This window comes from Gossypium raimondii, chromosome 11 (genome assembly GCF_025698545.1).
Source record: "Gossypium raimondii isolate GPD5lz chromosome 11, ASM2569854v1, whole genome shotgun sequence".
In the NCBI taxonomy this organism is placed as follows: Eukaryota; Viridiplantae; Streptophyta; class Magnoliopsida; order Malvales; family Malvaceae; genus Gossypium; species Gossypium raimondii.
In genome coordinates, this window is record NC_068575.1 from 6436186 (window position 1) to 6459057 (window position 22872).

Consider the following 22872-nt stretch of genomic DNA (forward strand, 5'->3'; position numbering starts at 1 on the left):
ATTCCTACATTTTGCGGCGTTTAACTAAAAATGCCACTAAAAAACATACAAAACGGAGCCGTTTTCATTAACACAAAATAACCTTCTGCGGCGCTTTTAATTTCTCGGCGCTAATTCCTGACTTTTTGCGGCGTTTTACCATAAACGCCGCTAAAGAAGATAATAACACGGCGCCGTTTTCAAAAAAATAGCTTGACTTTCTGTGACATTTTTAATGTAGCGCCACTACAGGTCGACATATTGCGGCGTTTCTCCAAAAACGCCACTAACAGATTCTATTGAACGGCACCGTTTTTATGAAAACAAAATTCCTTTAAATTAAATTTGTTTCTACATTTGAAAGGTTTAATTATTTCTTAAATTCATTTAAATTAAATTTGTTCTGTTCTACGCTATATATTTAATTTGTAAAATTTTATAATTGTGTACATGAAAATAATTTTAATTAATATGAAAACTCGAGCTGGATATATATGTCTTCCTGCTGAAGAATATGTAGTTTTTTTTTGTATTAAAGAACGCAAAGCTTATGATGTTACGATAGAATAGAACAAACATATGACATTATAAGAACCCTACAATTACTAAGGGTGAAAAACGCTTCATTAAAAACCCTTAAACCCTAAACTCTAAAACCCCAAAATCATAATTTCTAAATCCTAAACCCCAAAACCATAATTTCTAAATCTTAAACCCTAAACCCCAATTACCCCTAGACCTTAAACCCCAACACTTAAAACCTAAACCGTAAAACATAATCACTAAACCCATAATCCATAAACGGCCTTAAATAGTAACTCCTAAATCTTAAACCATAAACCATAAACCATGCATAATCCCTATACCTTAAATCCTAACACCTAAATCATATACCCTAAACCATGCATAAACCTAAAACTATAATGGAAATTAATTCAATATTTTAAAATTAAAGCTATCTATTTTACGATTATATAACAAACTATTTAATATATTAATTAAAAAACAATTACCATCCTGTACCCAATAAACTTTAAAATTATTTTAAATAATAGTCTCTTAAATTTTTTTTATTTTTAACAAATACTTTCTATGTTTTTACTTTCATATTTTTTCTACGTGTCATTATTTTTTACTGAAGAATTTAAATATTCAATTAAAAATAAATTGTATTTTAATTAATATAAATAAAAGTTTTTAATTTATTTGCGGCGTTTTTAAAAAAGCGCCGCTAACGCAGCTCAACATAAAATGGCTGCGTTGTGCTTAATTTTTTGCTGCGCTTTTCTAGAAACGCCGCTATAACCCCGACTATTAGCGGCGTTTTCTGAAAAAAGCCGCTAAAAAAACCGAGCATTAGCGGCGCTTCTTCACATTCGCCGCTAAACCTCTGAGCATTAGCGGCGCTTCTTCAAAAAAGCCGTTAAAGCTCTGAGCATTAGCGGTGCTTATTCAAAAAATGCCGCTAAAGCTCTGAGCATTAGCAGCGCTTATTCAAAAACGCCGCTAAATCCACGAAAGATAACAAAACGATGCCGTTGGATTTAGGATTTTTGCGGCGCTTTTTAAACAAACGCCGCTAATTCTCATTTTTAGCGGCGATTTCAGGAAAGCGCCGCTAATTCTCGATCTTTAGCGGTGTTTTCCGTAAAGCGCCGCTAATGCTTGATCTTAAGCAGCGTTTTTTATCCAAACGCCACTAAAACCCTGTTTTGGTGTAGTGAATCTATTTTATCTATATAACCACCGCATGAGCCGGGTCGGGTGGGCCCGTCTAAAAAATGGGAGGGTTTGGGTAAAAATATTTTTTTTGGCCCGAGCCTAGCCCGAATATGAAAAAAAAACCTTCTATTTTTTTTGTTGCTATTTTTTATTGCTTTTCCCTCATTTTCTTATTGTTTTTTTTTTCATTATTTTGCTACCATTTCGTAATTACGTTGCTACTATTTTATTGTTATTATTTGGATATTGTATAATTTTTGTTTTATTGTTAATTTTGTTACTATTTTTCACATTTGCTTATTAAATTATGTTTATCTTAGTGTTATTGAAGTATACATATATATTTTTAAATTTATTTTCATGGGAATATTTATTTTAATATTTTTAGTATTTTTATATTATATATTTTTTAAAAAATATATAAAAAAGTAATATAAAAGAAATTAATATGGGCGGGCTACGCCGGACTCAGGTTTTAGCATTTTTATCCGAGTCGTGTTTGTCCAAAATTTTAGGCCCGTTTTTTGGGCCGAACTGGACTCAGATATAACTTTTTGTTGGGCCCAACCCAAACCCGGCCCGATCCATAAACACCTCTAATCATGAGTGCTTGATTGAGTGAAAAAGTGGAGGGATAGGAGGAAGGAAAGGAAAAGTATAAAAAAAATAGTGTGTGTTTGGTTAGGAAGAAAAGTGAGAGTAAAGAAAATAGGAGAGACAATAATTTTCTATCCCAACGTAAAAATCTATCATTCCAAACTAAAATGATGGGAGAGAAAATAAGAGAGATGTGCATGTTAGTTTAAAATTATGTATTTTTAAAATATTTTATTTTCATTTTTCACCTCTATCAAGTAATGGAGGGTTTTCATCTCTCCTACAAAACACACCTATAAAAAGAAAAATTATATTCTTCGTCCCTCCAACTTTCGAGTTTCCAAATTTTTTCCTCTTTAACAAAGAAAGCCTTAAATAATAACTCTATTTTATACTAATATAAGCAAAGGGGTAAAAACAAACGCAAAATAAAGAGATAACAATTACAACTCTAATCAAAGCAATCAAATTCAACAGTAAGTCACTAGCAAATATCAAACAAGCATAACTCCAACAAGCAACAACAACATTGAATCTATAGGTAGTTCAACGGACCAGAAACGTCTGACAATCGGATCCATTCATTGAGACCCGAAACTTATGCCGGGTTGACTCATCCAACCCCCAAAACAATGGAAACCTCACTTAACAATAACATATTATTATAATGTTTTTTTATTTAACCGACATTGACCCGAATGATCAACATCAGACCCGAAAACTTAAATTTTCCCGAGAAAATGGATTAGCACAATCCCGGAAACTTGTCCCAAGATCGAACGCTCGAAGACCTGGCAGCATGGTTGGGCGAAATATCAGCAGGGTACAATGAAGCTATCTGATGCATATCAAGGGCTAAATGATTTTCATTATCTGTTATTACGGAGGGTTGCCGCTCGGAGCTTTCGCCACTGTCGTTGCACCATTCGGGGATCGCCATGCCCAAGGAAGAAAGACCATCAATGTTGATTAGCCTCGAATAGTCTTCTTCTTCATTTTGTGCAGAGTTCATCATCTCTTTCGGCATTTCTTTGTTGCCACCGCGGCCATTGGCGGCCAGCTCCCGAGCTTCCTGCAGTATATTCTCCAACATCCCATCGTAATTGATTTGGTTCGAACGGAGATCCGTTTTCAGCGGGTAAAAACACCCAGAATCCTGGTTAAATGCTGTCCTCGATGATGAAGGAAGATCGAGTGTCATTCCATTCGAATAGTGCTGCATTGGTGAAAACGGCAACGTAAAGCTCGAGCTGGTAGCATCAAGATGATTGTTATAGTAGTTGTTGCTTTGAAGTCCGTCATGCTTGAACCGCTTGTTGCTATGGAAGAAGTCGTCGTCAGTGGTGATGTTGGGATAATCGAAGAGAGGGAGAGTTGGGAAAGGAGGTGGGTTATGGGGAGAGTAGAGTGGGGAGATATGGGGTGGTGTTGAAGCGTTCGGGCTAGGGAGAGGCGCCGGCGTTGAGGCTGAATTCGGGCTTTGGAGTGGCGGAGGCGGCGTTGTTAAGGCTGAATGAGGATTGTAAAGGAAGTTTTGAGGTGGTGGTCTGTGAGGGATGTGGAGAGGGTGAAGAGGCATGGGGTTTGAGGTGTGGGGAGACACTATGGGAGTTTGGAAGGAGAAACAGGAGTTGGGTTCGGTGGTTGGCGGAGGAGAAGGGATGGGTGACGACGGATGTGAGTGGCGCTGGCGGTGCTGGTGCTCGGAATAATGGGGTTGGACGTCGGGTGGGTAAAGTGGGAGGCCTTGGCGTTGCCTTCTCTTCACCCTTGTGTTCCAATAGTTCTTGATTTCATTGTCTGTTCTTCCTGGAAGCTACATTCTCAATGTAGGCAAAAATAGAGTTATCAATCACAGGTAATTGAAAACCAAGCTCTAATAGAGATACTTAACATGTTGTTTGACTATAAATTAACATCAATTATTTATTTGAAGGTATAATTACAAGTAATATATTTGTATAACTACAATCAACAGTAATTACAATCAATACATTTATATAGTTACAACTAGTAGGGGTGTTTTAAATTTTTTTTAAGAGACCAAAATCAAGTTATATATTCTTAAAACAAAATTTTATTATTCGAGAGCTAAATTATAATTTTTTCTATTTATTAACTTAAAATTTTATAAATTTCAAGTGCTAAAAGCATGACTTTCGGTAAGGCTTTCACCCTTGGCTACCTGAATCAAACTATCATAAAGCACAAATAAATTGACTGATAATCATAATACATTCGGACGTAGACTAAAAAACTAGACAAAAGCTACACACAATGAAAATTAAGATGACCCATACATGTTTAAATACTTCTAATGAAAATGAACTTGAACACTCAAAGTCTTAAGACTTGAGCAAAGCTATTTGCAACTAAGTTATTATACATATAAAAAAATTGACAAATATTAAGCATGCCTTGATTAAATTAAGTGTTATATTATGTCGATTACAATGGTTTTTGTATGTATCAAAATTATTGTATCAAAATTATGTGTTCTAAAACAGCTAGCTAGCTTAGAAAAACATAAAATGAAAAGTTTTGGAATTTTGGAAGTCCAATTAAAAATTTTAAGAGTTTAATGGGATTTTAAAAAATGAAAAGTCTAATTAAAATTTTGTAAAATTAATGAGAATTTCCAAAATTTTAGAATAATTTAACTATTTTTTAAAAAAAATTGAAAAGCATAATAAGATTTTTCAAAATTTAAAGTCTAACTAAAGCTTTCAAAAATTTCAAAAGAAAATGAATTTTTCAAAAATTTGAAGGCTTTACCACCCCACCCAGATTATTAACAAAATCTCCAATTCAATACAAGAACTCATCACCAAGAAAGAAATTAAAAAGAGGCAAAGAATAGGAAAAACTAAATCAAATATTAAATACTAAATGTAAAAATTTCTAGCTAATTTTTAGAAAATTAATAATGATTACCTGAGTAGCCATACGAGCCCATCTATTCCCCATCTTAGCATGCAACTCAATAATAATCCTTTCTTCTTCAGGAGAAAAAGATCCCTTCTTCAAGTTTGGTCTTAAATGGTTAGCCCATCTAAGCCTACAACTCTTCCCACAACGTGCCAACCCTGTGTTCTTTCGCACAGCATTCCAATTCCCTTCACCATGCCTCCTCACGTACCCCGCCAACACCGCATCCTCCGTCGCTGTCCATGGCCCCTTTTTCAACACTATCTCGCCTTCTCTTCCAACACCAACACCGCCGTTGTTCCTCCCATTGTTACCTAAGGACCCACCACCCTCATTTTGTGCAGCAAATTGGTTGTTCTCTCTCATCATCATCATCATCATCATTTTCCTTCGAATGTTATGTGCTAATATATATACCTAAAAAGAAAAGGGTTTAATGAAGGGGTTTCTGCAAGCTCTTTATAAATGGCCGTCGCGATATTACGAATGTAACGGCTGCGCCTTTAATACGACAGAGAGAATGAAAACAAAAATTACCAAATATGAAATATTAAATACAATTGTAATGATAATAATTCATTTATACAATAGCGGATTAATTATTTTATTTGGTCTAGAAGGCAGTGAGAAAAATCGAAATTCACTATCAGATGACTTGATTTTCTTTTAAAGTTGTCTTTAAAATGGTAAAATATAACTTGACAATGGAAAAGAAGAAACGAATGAAATACGATAAATACCAACTATTACAAAGAATCAAGATTGTAAGGTAACGATACTTAATAGTATTTAAAAGGGGTTTTTGATTTAGAAGGGTCTAAACTCTATACCATGAAAGGAAGAGTTTAAGACCCACTAAAGAAGAGATCGACAAAGTAGCGAAAGTTGTATTACTTATTAACACAATTTAGAGGTGAAATTCAATGGTAGACCCTAATAGGCGGATTTAATTTAATTTGTTGAATTATTGTCCATTTGGGTTATTTATTTTTCTATGATTTTGTTATTATTGTTTTTTGTTTGCAAAGCTTGGTTCTTATTGCTTCATTTGCTGGTTGGGTAAATGATGACAGTATTACACTATTAGCGTACCTGAAATTACAGCATCCAACACTAAAATTATTAAACTACATAAGTTAGGTAAGGCCAGTTAGATTTATATTTTATACCCCATCTTTAGTCTTAAATTTAGATTTAATAATTTCTGACATAATTAAAAATAATCAAAAATGTATAGGATGTTTGGGGTGAGTGTTCGATCGAATCGAATGAAAATATTTCGAGTTAATCAAGTTGACGAATCATATTTTATTATCCTAACTCAATTTAAAATTTTCTCGAATCGAGTCGAGTGAGATGGAATTCAAATCGAATATATTTGTTTGAGTTAAATTTAAAAAAATGACTTTGGTTCCTTGTAGCCGCTGCCACCCACTGTAATCAAATTTGTTATTAACTTTCATCCTCTTGTAATTTATTTGTTAATCTTTTATATATGGGTTAGCTTACTTGCTTGCTTAGTTTCAATTATCTTCTGATTCTTGTCACTGTGTATTTTGAAATTAAAAATATGTTAAATGTAAAAATGTGATTTTTTTAATAAAATTTATTTTAAAGATAAAATGTGAAATTAATACCAATAGAAAATTTTAACACGAATATTTTATGGCATCATTGATATTTCAATTTTAATAAAATTTATAAAGGTTCAACATGATTAAACCATTCAATAATATAAACAGTACAAAATGTGAAATTTAATTTAATAATATAAATAATATATATAAATTCAAAAAAAAGTTTTTGAGGTTTGGAGAAGTAAAAGTTTTGAGGAAAAGCAAAAGAAAAAATGTTTTTAGGGTTTGGAAGAAGTAAAAGTTTTAAGGAAAAGTAATAGGAAAAATGTTTTGAGGGTTTGAGGGAAAGTAAATTTTTTTGGGAAAAGTAAAAGGGTTTGGAGAGGGGGGTGGGGTTTGGAGGGAAGGGAAGTAAAAGGATTTGATATTTAGCTTATTCGAATTATTTGAGTTATTCGAGTTCGAAAATTCAACTCGATTCAAATTTGAAATTTAAAAAAATATTCGAGTTGATTCAATTAACTCGATTAATTTAATTTGAATAGTTTGAAATTTGAACTTATTTTTTATTTTGCCGAGTCGAGTCGAATGTTACTCATCCCTATATGATGATATAGAAAAATAACCAATCAATATATGGACTTTTGAAATTTGAATTAACATAAATTATTAGGATACAAGATCGATGTATAAGATAAGCCTATCGACTTGGGATTAGTATCCCTTTTCTTTTTGGTCTTTGTTTGCTCCTCTAATTTAAATGAATTTTACCTTAAAAATTAATATAAATTATTGAAGTATTGAAATATATAATAATTTAAAATAATAAAAACATGATAAAATATATATTATCATATCCTCTACAAACTTTAAATAAAAATAATTAATACAAATTTATAATTGAAATTAGATTTGCCGCAAACAAGTCATATAAGTGGTTAAAAATTATTACTTTTTATTAGTTTATAGTTAGCTCGTGACAAAACAAGTGGAAAAGAAATAATCGTCCTACCTAATATGGTATTATCCTTTCCTTTTAAGCCTGAATTTCAGATTTTCAAATCCATGCTAAATCTAAAGTTTGAAAATGTAGTAGAATCAACTATTATTTCCTTTCCTTATGAAGAGAAAAGTAAAGAATTGCCAACAAACTATAGGTCTAATGGTAATAATAAAATGTGATTTTAATACGGATTTATCTCATGTACTTTAAATGATGTTTGAGATTAATTCTGTAACACCTCATACTCGACTCGATTGCCGAATCCGAGTTACAATATGCTACATTTGTTGCCAAAGCAACTACGACCAACTACGATTCAATTTAAACATTTACACATGCTATTAAATACATTAAATAATCACGACATGTTTTTCAATCATATCTAGGTCTTATACGAGCTCACGATAGTCGTTTTGGTAGCCTGAGGTAGAATTAGGACTAAAATGTAAAAATTTTAAACTATCGGATTGACGTCGCGACTTTGGGGGGTTCTAGGTCTCGACGCAATTCACTATCGATTTCCTCATCGCGACGTGACCGTCTATTTTTAAAAGTTCCAAATGGTGCCAATTCATAACACTTAAACAAACAATCCATTACCTTAATTCAGCCATTTCGGCAAAGATACCAGTCTCATATGCTTATTTCTAACATTTAGTATCTTATATACATATACATTACATAAAATCATCATCTCAACTTTAATACATATGACAATTTCCAGATTTCTAACCATTTAACCATTTCAACTACTTATGCCATTCTCATATATGCATTCATTAAGTTATGAATTAGATTCAAACTACATTGCCAATTTAGAATTTAAAATGACCATTTGGTAAAAAATTGACTTCAAACTTTAGGTACATGTCACATCCCGAAATTTGGCCTAATAGTTTCGGGGTTAGTAGAATCGGGTTATTAAATCAAGGGTTTATGTTAAACATAAAAAATTAGAGTCGTAAGTAAGTAATTGAAGTATTAAAGTAAAATAATTGGGGTTTTTTTTTAATTAACTAGCTAAAAACAAAATTTAATTTTCAGGTCTAACTTGAAAAAATGGATTTTAATTGAGTTAGGACCTAATCGAAAAAGGAAAGAAACAGGGAGTGATCAAAAGAGAAAATTGCCCAATTTTTTAATTTAGTCTTCTACATGGAGTATACCAACGTCTTCTTCCCTCTCTTAAACCCCAAATCATTAAGAAATTTCCCAAAACCTAAAATCAGAGAGTTCTTTCAAAATTAACTCATTCTTTTGGGTTTATTAACCTCCCAAACACCAAAATAGCCCTCAATTTTAAAGGAAAATAACATTTTCTTCCCCAATTTCGTCATTGTTCTTCTTGAGTCCAAATCTCAAATTAGAGTTGTAGATTGTCGTTTTCATCAAGTTAAGGTAATATTCTGAATTTTTAGGGTTAAAAAAGAGTGTTGTTAATTCAATTTGATTTCTAAATGATTGTATGAAGATTTATTTATATTTGATTTCTTTAAAGCAAGTTTGGATTCAAAAATGACAAAACTCGTAATCTTGAGTAAACCCGTGTTTTTAAAGTGATTTTTTGATTCATCCTAACCTATTTAGAAGGTATTTCACTTCAATTGATAGTTCATAACCAAAATTTAAGAATCAAACATTTTTTCCTTTTACATGTTCTTGAAAGCTTGAATTTTTCAGAAATTTTAGAACCATAGATTTAGATGAAATTAATGGTTTAGATATGAAATTAAATGATATTTGAGATGTTTGAAATCAAAATCAAGGATTAAAAATGAGATTAGAATGTCAAAACTTCAATTTCGGCAAAACTAGCTAGTTTTCGGTAGTGGGAAAGAAGAGGCTTGAATTGTGTTTTTCTTGTTGTTTAGTTGTGTTCAAGGCTATTTTTGATGAGTTTGAAATGTGTTTGTTATGTGTAAATGTAAGGAAAACACAATTCAAGTCACTACAAGAAAGTTTAAATGTAAGGAAAAGCCTGTTTGAGCTTTTGGCTAGTAAGCGGAAGAATGATTGGTGAGTGTCTAGAGTCGCTGCTGGTATGTGTGATTTGTAGTGTTAACCAGGAGCTTTGGATTAGTATAAGCCCCTATCCTAAGTTCCGAGTGTAATCCTTTTCTAACTTTTTGCCTTGTTGTGAAATTATGTCTAAGTAAGATAAGTTGTGATATGTGATGCTATTGCAACAAGTAATATATGAAATTACTTGAATATGATATATGATATATTGATTTTAATGCACACATATGTGGTCTGATAAATGATAGCTCAATGAGCATTATTGTGCTACTTGAAGTGCAATTAAATGTGAATCTAATAAGCATGCATTGTGTATAAGTTTGTGATGTGAATTAATGAATATGAACATAGATTATGTGCATTAAAAAAGTAATTAAATATGTGTAATTATGGATATTTTGGCCTTGTGATCTCTTGAAACCTTTGGATATAGTTAGCATGCCATAGGATTGTGAGTACTCTCCTTTGTGTTTTGTGATTTGGGCATTGAGGCCCCAAGACAAGTTGAGAGATAAGGGAATGTCGAGCTAAGCCCCATTCATCAAGACATGTTGGTGTGTTGGAGAGTGTTTAGCATTATGCTACACTTATGGGCCATGTTAGACTCTTTGAGTCATTGGTGTAATGGAGGTCCGTTTATCCAATGTGTGATAATAGAGTACACTTTTATGTTACATGATCTCATGTTGCCAAATTATCATTAAATGATTTATTTATGAAATATGTTGCATGTAAATGCATGTGAGTACATAAGCTAGACATGTGAGATAATGAAGCATGACTATGTTATTTTAACTTGTTGAAAATATGGTTGTGAATATGCCTTAGTATGCTCTTGCTTAACTTATGATATTGTGTATACTTTGTTGTAATTCTGGACATTCACTGAGCTTATTTAAGCTTACACACTCCACATTAAAATCTTGCAGATAAGTAGTTCTTTTGGTGTGAATGGAATGAAAAAGAAAGTGATCTAAGCAAGGCAATAACCTTCGAGTAGGTGTATTTATAATTTTTGGACACTTTGAATACATGCAATGTGGGTTAGAGTTATAGTTATAGTTATTATCATTATTTTATTATTATTTTGATATTGGACTTCGCTTATGGACATTTTTATGTTTGAGATTGAGGTTGATAATGCATGTTAGGTATTCTCAATGAAAATGTATTAATATGGCATGACAAATGGTTAAACGATGTTAGTAGGTTTAGTTGAGTTAGACACTAATCGTATGTTGAGTAGGAATATGTTTTGAGCATGGAAAGCATTTTAACTTGTGAAATTTTAGCATTCTAGGTAAAAGTATCGATACTCACAGTAGATTTATTTTCTAAAGGGTCCTTATTTCTTGAATAATTCTATTTCTAATATTTATTTAAATGTTTAATTAGTCATGATTACATCTCTAAAAGTTGATAGTGGTACCTATTGCTTTTATTTGAAACTGTGTATGCATGTGTATAAGTTTCGATAGTTGTTGTAGCACCTTGTAACTTAAGTCCGGTGATCGGACCGAATTAATAGTGTTACAATTACAAAAGAAATTATGTCAACTTAAGAAGTAAATCATTATAAACTTTAGAAGCATACTTGGACTGTAATTTCCAACGTAACTAAATAAGCACCAATTGTTAATGATACATATAAGATAAACACCAATTGTTAAGGATACACTAACTTAAGTAGTTGGAGCAGAAGAAGAAGTAGTTGTGGAACTGATAAATATTGAATTGAGCATAAAGGCTAGAATGATTAAAGTAACATTTTTCAAAGGTGAGTAGGTGATTAAGGCATCAAGTAAATTACTATCCTAACCACAAATTAACTCATTCGTTAGCTCTATTAGAGTTAATCCTAGTCTATTCAGTCTAGATCTCAACTCTAACCTTCTCTTCAAAAAAAAATTAAGGTCATCAAATAAATATAATGTGTTTATCAAATAAGCAGATTATATAAGCACAAGACTAAATAAAATAATTAACAAAAATCAAAACAATTGAAGAGAAAATATAGAAACTTGTTTTTTGTTACAAATTATCCTAGCTAAAGTACGACAAGATAGTTGCATTTCTAGCAGAAGGGTTTCTTAAGCACAACATTCTAAGGCTAATTTGGAAACAACCTTCGTATTTGGAAAGTTTGGAGGTAATTTTGGGAACAAATTCCATATTAGGAATAGGCTAAGCCTAGGAAGGTTGGTAGGATTCTTAGGTTTGCCCCACTTTTGAGATGTTTTGGAGAGTATAGATTGGAGACTCAAATATGGGCATTGTTAAGAAGTTGCTTCTCTAGAAAAACAAGTGCTTCCTCTCCCTCTTCTCGTAGTGTTGGAAAATTGGTTTAGAAAACTATTTTGTTTGCATGATGGAGTTTTAAAATTTCCTAAAACCATGTCCTTTTTGTGTTATCTATGATAATAAAATTTACCAATTTTAGTACATGTTGTAGAAATGATAGGGATACTTGCTTTGCAAAAAGGAAATTGTGGCTAAAATAGTACTTGGAACTGTGGCCATAGTTTCGATCATGAAATCAAAAGTGTGAAAGCTTTAAAGATGAACACCAAGATTATTTATATAATTTGACCTCAGTCTACATCTATGGGGCATTGCCTAGATCAATGATCCACTATCTTTATCAGAGTACAATCAATGATTTAAGTCTTACAATAAATAACATTTTAGAGGAGACAAAAAAGGTAACTAAAACTAAATTTAGCCATTATAATTTATAGTGACTAGATTTAAAGCTGTCACTTGTCAATACAAATACCTTCAACACTATTGTATTTGCAACAACTTTTACAAAACTGTCACAGTTATTCAATTTTTTGTGACAAAAGTTTCCGCACTAAACTTGTAAGTAATTGTGACAAAAAAATAAGGGTAATCTACAAAAATAGTCACTTTTGTTTGCCTTAAGTTACATTTTAGTCACTTATGTTTGAAATGTTACATTTTAGTCACTTATGTTATTATTTTGTTACGAAGTGATCACTCTACCGTTAAGTTCTGTTATCTCTCTAACAGCAATCCTATGTGGCAGTCCAACTAGATTTTAAGTGCCAACTTGGATTTCTAAATGGGATGAAAATAGATTATAAATTAAATAAATTTAATTAATTAAAATTTTTAAACCTAAACCTTAATTGCAAAAACTGTTCATCTCCTCTTTTTAATTTTTCTTCGTCTCTTCTTTTTTTAGGTTTTCTTTTTTCATTTGACTAGAAAAACTATTATTAAGATCAAAATAGTTGAAATCAAATTGACTACTTCATAAAGATGGATTCAATGGAGACTCCAGGTATGTATTCTTTGCATTCCTCTGTCTCTTTTATTCAATACTGAAAAACAAAAGATTGAATTTTTTATTGTTTAATAAAAACCCTAAATTAAAATTCTTGATATTTTCTTCAAATTTTTGAAATTTTTCTTGTTCCTAATCATTATATTTTCTAGTTTTTTTTCACAGTTCTTGAAAAATTGGTTGCTCAATCAAATTTTTCTAATCTGAATCAACTTGTATGTTCACAATCTCTTTGTGGGTATTCCATATTATTCTTTCTTACTGCTAATTTTGAGCTGAATTACCTTGCTATACGAATAAATCCTCTTCGTAACTTAAGGAATGCAACCTGTAAGTCCAGAAATAAACCCAGAATTTTTTAGTTGCCAACATAAAGAGATAAAGAAGATGATCAAGATCCAATAATAAAACCCATTGTAAGTTTTGGGCGTTAGAGAAAATAGGGTATGATAAACAGGTTATGTCAGAAGGGCTTCACACAACCTAATTAGCAAAGAAGAAAAATAAGAATACAGGAGTGGTAGAAGAATGAAACCTCAGAATCATGCTGCATGAGAAATGTCTCTTGCACTCCACCAGACACTACGATACAACTATAACCAGCTTCCAGCAGGGAACAAAAGTTCTTTCTTGTGGCTGGTGAGGCACCCAACCATGTCCACATATGCCTCAAAAATGGAGTGTAGAATACCTATTCATTCACCAAAACCAAGTAGAGCGGCTGAAACAAATTTGAGTTATAGGTTATGGAATGTGAAGGATATGAGAATTTGAGGAGTTCAATTGGGCTTACAGGGCTAGTGGTAAGACATTTCAGTTTGGGAAGAGGCATGAAACCTATACGTTCAGCCAACGTAACAACTCCGATCAGCAACACCGAATGTGGGGCATAACTGAGAACTGCAACATTTACATGCTAACATCTATTATTTGCCCTAACTGGCAACCACTAAATAACTTAGATAGCCCAAGCATGAACATATACTCTCAATATATTTTTAGTGGAAATAAGAAATGGTAAACAGTAAGGGAGTATTTTTGTTTCTTCGACCTGTCTACTGAACAAAACCAAAAATAATTGTAAATCTATCAAATAAGAATGAAGCAAAATTTCACTTAATAAACCAAAAACAATTGTAAATCTATCAAATAAGAACAAAAAATAATTATGTTGCTGTCTCCCAAAACATATACTTTAATTTTAACTCAGGTGTAGTTTGATGCAAATGTATATGTTCAATTTTTCATTTTAACTCAGGTGTCAATATGTGAATAATGATTACTGTTTTCATGTTTTAGATTATGTATTTTAATGTTGTCCAAATTTGAATATTGACTGCTGTCCGAATGTCCTAAAATGTTCATAAATTCATTACTGATGTTGTTTGAAATTGAACTGAATTTGAGATAATTTTTTTCAGGTTTGAATTGTGCAATTTGTTGATACTAATATAATGTTTTATTTTTCTTTTTTGGTTTAGGGTTTGAAGTTGAACAAAATACTTTAGGGGGAGATTTTGAAGGAGAAGCGTCTGACTTAGATGATAGTTCATATAAAGCTTATGAGTCAGGTACTTCTTATTCTGATTCTTTTGAGTCTGATGGTGATAGGGTAGATGAACCAGAGGTTGAACTAGTAGGTGAAATGATACAGAAGGAGTTAGACCACTTACTAGATTCAAGTTTTTGGAGTTTAGAAGATGATTTTGATAGTAGCAGTGATCATGATTTGAATAATGACATGGATTATGATAAATATGGGAATAAAAAGTACCCTCTATTCAATCCTCAAACTGATATGAGGAACCCTATATTGATAAAGGGTTTGGTTTTCCCTAGTAGAGACATTTTAAAAGATGCAGTTAAACAGTATGGGAGGATAAATAGGGTAGTAACCAAACTAACTAGGAATGACAAGCTTAGGGTGAAAGCAGTCTGTGCACCTAGTTGTCCATGGACGTTATGGGCATCCAAGTTAAATCCCAAGGATCCAATGGATGGGAGTTGGCAAATTAAGACCTTAGTCAACCACCATAAGTGTAGCAAGGTAATGAAAAATAAGAATATTACTTCAAAGTGGATGGCTAGACATTATTTACACAAATTTCAAGTTGATCCCAATTATTCCTTAACATCCTTACAAAATGATATTAGGGTGGATTTTGGAACAATAGTGTCTCGGACTAAATGTATGAGGGCTAAGATTAGGGCTCTAGAACTAGTTCAAGGGAATCACAAAGCTCAATATGCCAATATATATGATTATTTACTTGAGTTAAGGAGAAGCAACCCTGGTACAACAACCATCTGTAAATTAGACTGTAGGCTATTTCAGAGGCTTTATGTATGCCTTGAAGCATGCAAATCAGGTTGGTTAACTGGTTGTAGGAGAATTTTAGGGTTAGATGGGTGTTGGCTGAAGGGATATTATGGTGGACATTTGCTTGCTGCTGTTGGGGTTAATGCCAATGATTGTATATATCCAGTGGCTTTTGCTGTAGTTGAGAGTGAAAACAAACAATCATGGTTTTGGTTCCTCGAGTTGTTACAGAGAGATTTAGAGATCGACAACTCCTACAATATATGTTTCATGTTTGACAAACAAAAGGTACTATAAAGTCATGGTATATGCTAAATTGTTTATATAAAAATGATTGCTTAGCATGTTGTTTTAATTGTTTTACAGGGCTTAATAGAAGCGATTTCTTTGTTGTTCCCTAATGCTAAAGCAAGAAATTGTGCCAGACATCTTTACAATAATTTTAAAAATATAGAAGGATTTAGAGGCCAAGTTATGCGCCTTACTTACTGGAAAGCTGCTAAAGCAACTTTTCCAAGACAATTTGAAGAAACAATGTTTGAAATGAGGTCACTGTCAGAATCTGCTGAGGCTTGGCTGCGTGACAAGGATCCAAGAACTTGGTCAAGAGCCCACTTCTCAACCAGATGCAAATCTGATCTACTACTGAACAACAACAGTGAATGTTTCAACAAGGTTAAAAATTATTTTTTAAATCTGACTATTTATCACTTCATGTTGTATAATTGTTGTTTGAGTTATTTAAAGACTTACTCTCCTTGCAGATCATTTTAGAAGCTAGAGATAAACCTATCCTAACGATGTTAGAAATAATTAGAAGAAAAGTCATGACTAGTTTGGTTTCTATGAGAGAGGCTACTGAGAAGTATCCTAGACCTTTATGTCCAAGGATACAGAAGAAGTTGTCTGAAATTGTTAGTCAGTCCAATAAGTAAGTTTTGCTAACTCTTTTTTACTTAGCTTGAATTTTTTTGCTTGGATGGAAAAATTTTTAACTTTAAAATGTTACTTTGTTTATAGTATATGGCTGATATATGCTGGAAATGAGAAGTACGAGGTAGACTGTGGATTAGGCAACAAGTATGTGGTTGACCTCCTCAACTACTCCTGTTCATGTAGAAAATGGGATTTGTCAGGAATCCCATGTAAGCATGTTGTTTCTTGCATGCAATTACTTGCTGTGAGCCCTGAAACTTATGTAAATACATGTTATACTGTCACTACCCAGTTGAATATTTACAGCCACTTGATTAACCCTGTAAAAGGTAATAGCCCTAAAAACCTAAAACTTTATGAAATATTACTTATTTATAAAATGTGTTTAACATCTTTAAATTTTTGTGTATAGGTCCTATGCAATGGGAACATGTAAGGGACATGGAACCCATTCTTCCTCCCATAATTAGAAGGCCCCCAGAAAGACCCAAACAAACAAGGAGGAAGGAAATAGATGAAGTAATAAAGAGTGGATCAAAATTAAGCAAGACAGGACAGAAAGCTAATTGCAGCAAAAGTGGCAAACTAGGCCATAATACAAGGACTTGCAAAGGGATTGTTGGGGGTAACCAAATGGCAAGCCAATCAACGAGCCTGCAAAATTTGAACCAAGCCACTTCAATGGATAACACATCAAGCCAACCACCCTTAACCCAACAAAGCTCAAACCTGAGAGCAAATTTTAGGGCCAAATTACCTTTCAAAAGGAAATCTATTTTGTGAACAAAGAATATATCCTTTTAGAAGGGTTGTTGAATCATGTTAACAATACATTTTATCTTAATTGAGGGTTTGAAACAATTTTTTTTTTGAAATGTTAAACTATTGAACAATTACTTGAGAAATGGCTATTGGACATATTATATATTCACCTATTAGACAATTACTTTGAAGCCTGTTGTTTTAGTTACTGGATTGCAGGTAAGCATCCGTTTACTTGCCCTCGCAACCATGTGGAGTTTTAATTGTTGAAACATAGAACCTGAATTTGTGCGTGTATTTGGCATTTACAAGATAGTTGCAGGGGCATTATTATTAAAATAATAATCATTTGATAAAAAGTATATTAGTATGCAAGTGTATAACAACTTAAGTCATGGAAAGACTTTTGTATCAAAATCACATTCCAAAGCAGCAAATCATTAGAGACACGACCTAGGATACATTTTATGGAAAAATGACTTGACCCCCAAAACTTCCCCCTCGAGGCACTGGCAAGCTACACGGTTCAGCTTTAATAGCAGCAGAGTAAGCATCAATACCACTATCTGCCCACTCTGATCGATGTTTCTGTAAGAATCTGAGAAGTATTGCTGGCGGCACATTCTATAAAAAGAATAGAAGCATCGGTTTATAAAAATAAAATTTTGTTTGACACACGAATAAAAGCTGAGAAAGCTATATGATGGTTCATTATACCACAAATTTAATATCGAGGCCATCGTCACAACATTGGGAAGAAAAAATAGTTTTTCATTGTTTAGTATTTGTAAATCTTCTGATGTAATTCATATGCTTGTAACACATCTAGAAACTGACCTGCAATAACATGGATGCTTTGGCACATAGAACCGCATTTCCCATTGAAGGAAATCCATTACTATAAGAAAAATTTATGTCCATCATCTTTCCAAGAGACGAGTTCACAAGAAGGGTAACATCATCAACGTCGTCATTTTGCAGCATCGACCATCCTTCATCAGTAAACCCATTAACAGCCTCATTAAATCCCCTGGAGAATAGAATATGTTACTGCCATCGGTCAAGAATCTACCTACACTGACATAGATGGTGAATTACTGAAAAGAAGAATGAACATACTTGCTCAATTTGTGACTAAGTGCACGCAGAGCTGCAGTCTTCTCCCCAAACAAGTAACATTCTACCGAGATATTTCCGAGAAATCGCCTCAAATGATGCAAAGCTCGCTTAACGCCAAGGTTATACCATGAGACATTTAGTGTCTTGGTTTAGCTCCTAGCTCTACATTCAAAGAATAGATGCAAGGAATAGTCTTACCGCCATTGTTGTCTTCTGAGCAAGCAAAGTTGAGCAAGCAAAGTATAGATTCAAAGTATAGCTCTACATGTTTCTGGCTGCATTTTATGGGATGTCTACCGACGCAAAATAAAATACATCTTCACAAACAATTTCAAAATAGTCTGACATGCAGCATGTACAGAAAATAAACCGTTAATTGACTATAACTGTACATAAAAAAATTTGTGCACCTGATTGTAAAGCTCCTCTGCTCTAGCCGAAATATACATTCTTTGACGGACTTTCAAGAACAATACTGCACACCCTATAAGCTATAAAGCTAAATATCTTTAACAACTTTCAAAATTTTGATACTATAACTAAAGCATTCAAATAATAGCTCTTAGAAGGGACTACCCCGGCACAAATAGGCATGATAAAAATAGACTGCTGGGAGACCAATTCACGAAAACGACAGGTCAAAGTTTTGTAATGCTCTGCCAGAGCAACTGGACACTTGAATTCCTGTAACCTGTAAAAAGAAAACAAGAGAAATGTAAATTAAATATCTTGAAATACCGAAACATAAAAATAGACGTTGATAAGCATACCCATGTAGATTTGTTCTTGTCTCCATTGCCCTTCTTTTCATATACACATATGTGGTATATCTGAACCAACATTTTGCATCAAGTTGTGTCTGTCTAAATCATTCCAAATATCATTTTCTCGAACCTGAAACATATACATATTTAGAACAATAGACATCAGTAATGTACAGTTTCTAGGATACATAATATCCTGTATTGTACATGTGATATTATATGAAATTGAATATCATGAGATACCCAAACATTGATTGACACGTTATGAGCAAAAAAACTTGAAAATCTCAAGTTACCCACAAATTCATATCAACCAATAAACCGGATAAAAAGCTCCCATAGCTAAAACTACAAACAAAACTCAAATTAAACAAACAGAATGAATTCAAAATCATAATAAAAGATGCCCAGAAAGAAAAGTTAAACAAAAACAAAGAAACACCCAGAAAAGAAGGAGGGATAAAAGAATTATACCTGAGAATGAATCGATGGGGTCTAAGTTACTATCACAAAAGGGTTTAGAGGTGGAGGTAAAGAAGGTAAGGAAGTAATTACAGGAGAGAGCTACAGCGGATGCGATTGCAAGTACGTTAATGAGACGCAAGAACTCGCCTTTTGAAGGGAATAAGCTTTGGGGTGGTTCGAGTATGGAGTTCAGTGAAGAATTTTTTGAATATGAATTATGCTTGGATTTTGGACGCTTTTTGGGTGTTGAAGGCATTTTCTATTTTTCTTTTTTTGAAGGTTAGATCAATACCAAATGATGTTAATTTTTCCTTTGAAATTTTTGACTGCTAAAAACAGAAAGGGAGGGAATGAATGAATGAAGGAAACAAAGAAAACAGAGCCTCTCTAATTTTGGTTAAATTACACCCAATATCTCTAATTTTGGTTAAAATCTATTTTCATCCCATTTAGAATTAATCCAAGTTGGCACTTAAAATCTAGTTGGACTACCACACAGGATTGCCGTTAGAGAGAATACGGAACTTAACGGTAGAGTGATCACTTCGTAACAAAATAATAACATAAGTGACTAAAACGTAACATTTCAAACATAAGTGACTAAAATGTAACTTAAGGCAAACAAAATGACTATTTTTGTAGATTACCCAAAAAATAAATAAGCATAGGTTTTAATTTTTTAACCAAATTGTCCGCACTAAATTTATTAGTAATTGTGACAAAAATAAATGATAATAAGTATTCAATCTTTTTTGAACAAATTGCCGGCACCAAAACTATAAGCAATTGTAAAATAAAGAAATAAATGGTCACAATTATTTAATTTGTTTGTGACTAGATTTTCGACATTAATAACATAAGCAACTATGACAATTAAATTATCATAATAGTTCTTTCTATTGTGACACATATTTTGACTCTAAAAGTAAAATTGTGACGAAAAAATTGTTACAATAACTTTTTTTATGACAATGTAGACACTAAATTTTATCCAATTTAAATTAATATTTTGTATGAATCTAAATTGACACAGTTTTAATTCTCATTTAAGAAATAATTTTGAGTTAATTTTGATTAATGCTTATTCAAGTTGAATTTTTGAATGTGCATAATAAATTCTAATTGGACTTAACTTCGACTTAATTGGAGTTAGCTAAATTTGATTTGGGTCTATTTGTACTTCTTTTTTATTCGGATAATTTTTTTATTTTTAATGAATTTTGTGCTTCGGCCTATTGAGTTTTAACTTTGTATATATCAAAACAACTATTTCATATATTTTCTACGAATAATTTTTTTAAAAAGTACAAAAATACAAAAGAAATTACAAACAGTGACCTATAGTTTTTTAAATGTTACAAAATGGTCCATTTTACTAAATTTTAGGATTCCTTAACTGTGTTGGGGGCAAGTTGCTATCCTTAGCCACGCAAAGGGTGCCAACACAGTACCCTAGTAGTTTGCTCGTATAAACTAGCACCCTTGCCACCATCCTCAATCTATAAAATTGTACCTGCAAAAATAAGAAACGGAGGCCAGAAATTAGCATAAATCAAAGCTAATCCTCACTCTCGGTCTCGTCAAACACCTCAAGCCACCATGCTTCATTATCATTTTCCTTAAACACCATTACCTATGCACTAAAAGAAGTATGAATTGGTTATCAAAGTTTACCATAATTTATCTTAATCAATAATATTCTCAAGGAAAATAAAACTTTGATGGAAAATTCTACAAGTCTACAGCATCCCAGGGACATTTAAAACAAAATTTATGAATCTATTTTAAAAACTAACATTTGAAAGAGTGAATCTTTAACAAACAATAAATGGTTGGTCCATCTAAGCCTACAACTCTTCCCGCAATGTGTCAACCCCGTGTTCTTTTGCACAACATTCAAGTTCCCTTCACCATGACTCCTCACATACTCCGCCAACATTGCATACTCCCCCACCGTCCACGACCCCTTTTCCAACACTATCTCACCTTCTCTTCCAATGCCAACACCGCCATTATTCATCCCATTGCTACCTAAGGACCCACCACCCTCGTTCTGTGTAGTAAATTGGTTGTTCCCTCCCATCATCATCATTTTCCTTTAAACGTTATGTGCTAATATCTATACCTAAAAAGAACAGGGTTTTTGCAAGGTCTTTGTAAATGGTCGTCGCGATATTGCGAATACAATGGATGTGACTTTAATTATGACAAAAAGAATCGAAACAAAAAGTTACTAAATATAAAATAATAAATGCAATAATAATGATAATCATTTATGACAGCCGCAGATTAATTATTTTATTTGGTCTAGAAGACAGAGAGAAAAATTAAAGTTCACTATCAGATTACTTACAATGAAATGAGGACAGGTTTTCCCCAAATACTGAATTGCAATTAGAAACAAATCAAATACAATAAGTACCAACTATTAAAAGAATAAAATCATAAAATAACAATATTTATTACTGTTTAAAAGGGTTTTTTTTATTTATAAGGAAGGTCTAAAACAAGAAGACATCAACAAAGTAGAAAATTGTGTATTACTTTTAGATGTGAAATTCAATGTTAGACCTTAATAGTCGGTTTAATTTGATTTGGAAAGATAAGTTTATTTTGGTAAGATTAATGAGAATTTTCAAAGATTTTAGAACATTCAAAGTTCTAACACCTTAACAAAACTTAGCCAAAAGCCACACACAATGGAAATCTAGAGAACCCATTCAAGCTTACATACTTTTGGTGAAAATGAACACTCAAAGTCCTATAACACCTACCAAAACTATTCGCAACATAAATTGTTATACATATCAAAATTTTGACAAATATTAAACATGTCATGCATGATTAAATTAAGTGTTATATTATGTTCATTACAACATTTTTTTGGTATATCTTAAAATTATTGTGTTATAATTGTACATTAAGTTTTCTACAACCAGACATACAACATACATTCCACGGCCCTCGCCTTCTCTTTCGATGCCAACACCACAGTTGTTCATCCAATTGCTACCTAAAAACCTGCCGCGCTCATTTTGTGCAGTAAATTGGTTGTTCCTTCCCATCATCATCATTTCCCTTTGAATGTTATGTACTAACATCTATACGTCAAAAGAAAAGGGTTTAATGAAGAGTTTTTGAAAGTTTTTTGTGAATGGTCACTGCGATATTGCGAATGTAACAGATACGTCTTTAATTATGATAGAAAGAATCGAAACAAAAAAAGTTAACAAATATGAAATAAAAATGCAATAATAATGATAGTAATTTATGAAAGTCACACATTAATTATTTTATTTGGCCTGAAAGACAGATAGAAAATGTCAGATTACTTTTTTTCTTTTAAATTTATCTTTAAAATAGTAAAGTAC

At 32.5% G+C, this 22872-nt stretch overlaps 4 protein-coding genes across 4 annotated transcripts; 2 read left to right on the forward strand and 2 right to left on the reverse strand.

The window, feature by feature from the left end:
* Window positions 1-2718: 2718 nt before the first annotated feature.
* On the reverse strand, window positions 2719-5610 carry LOC105761179 (transcription factor MYB97). The gene is made up of 2 exons (XM_012578915.2): window positions 5233-5610; window positions 2719-4114 (listed from the first exon to the last, which is right to left on the reverse strand). Exons 1-2 carry the CDS (start codon window positions 5608-5610, stop codon window positions 3044-3046), a joined length of 1449 nt encoding a protein of 482 aa, XP_012434369.1. The 3' UTR covers window positions 2719-3043.
* An 8539-nt stretch (window positions 5611-14149) lies between these two features.
* On the forward strand, window positions 14150-15752 carry LOC105801278 (uncharacterized). The gene is made up of 2 exons (XM_052623553.1): window positions 14150-14159; window positions 14617-15752. The coding sequence occupies exons 1-2, from the start codon at window positions 14150-14152 to the stop codon at window positions 15750-15752; spliced, it is 1146 nt and encodes a 381-aa protein (XP_052479513.1).
* A 682-nt stretch (window positions 15753-16434) lies between these two features.
* On the forward strand, window positions 16435-17416 carry LOC128034723 (uncharacterized). The gene is made up of 3 exons (XM_052623554.1): window positions 16435-16720; window positions 16804-17016; window positions 17373-17416. Exons 1-3 carry the CDS (start codon window positions 16435-16437, stop codon window positions 17414-17416), a joined length of 543 nt encoding a protein of 180 aa, XP_052479514.1.
* Window positions 17417-17604: 188 nt separating this feature from the next.
* LOC105761181 (homeobox-leucine zipper protein ATHB-8) lies at window positions 17605-18476 on the reverse strand. The gene is made up of 4 exons (XM_052623555.1): window positions 18471-18476; window positions 18273-18379; window positions 17991-18183; window positions 17605-17777 (listed from the first exon to the last, which is right to left on the reverse strand). Exons 1-4 carry the CDS (start codon window positions 18474-18476, stop codon window positions 17619-17621), a joined length of 465 nt encoding a protein of 154 aa, XP_052479515.1. The 3' UTR covers window positions 17605-17618.
* Between the last annotated feature and the right edge of the window lie 4396 nt (window positions 18477-22872).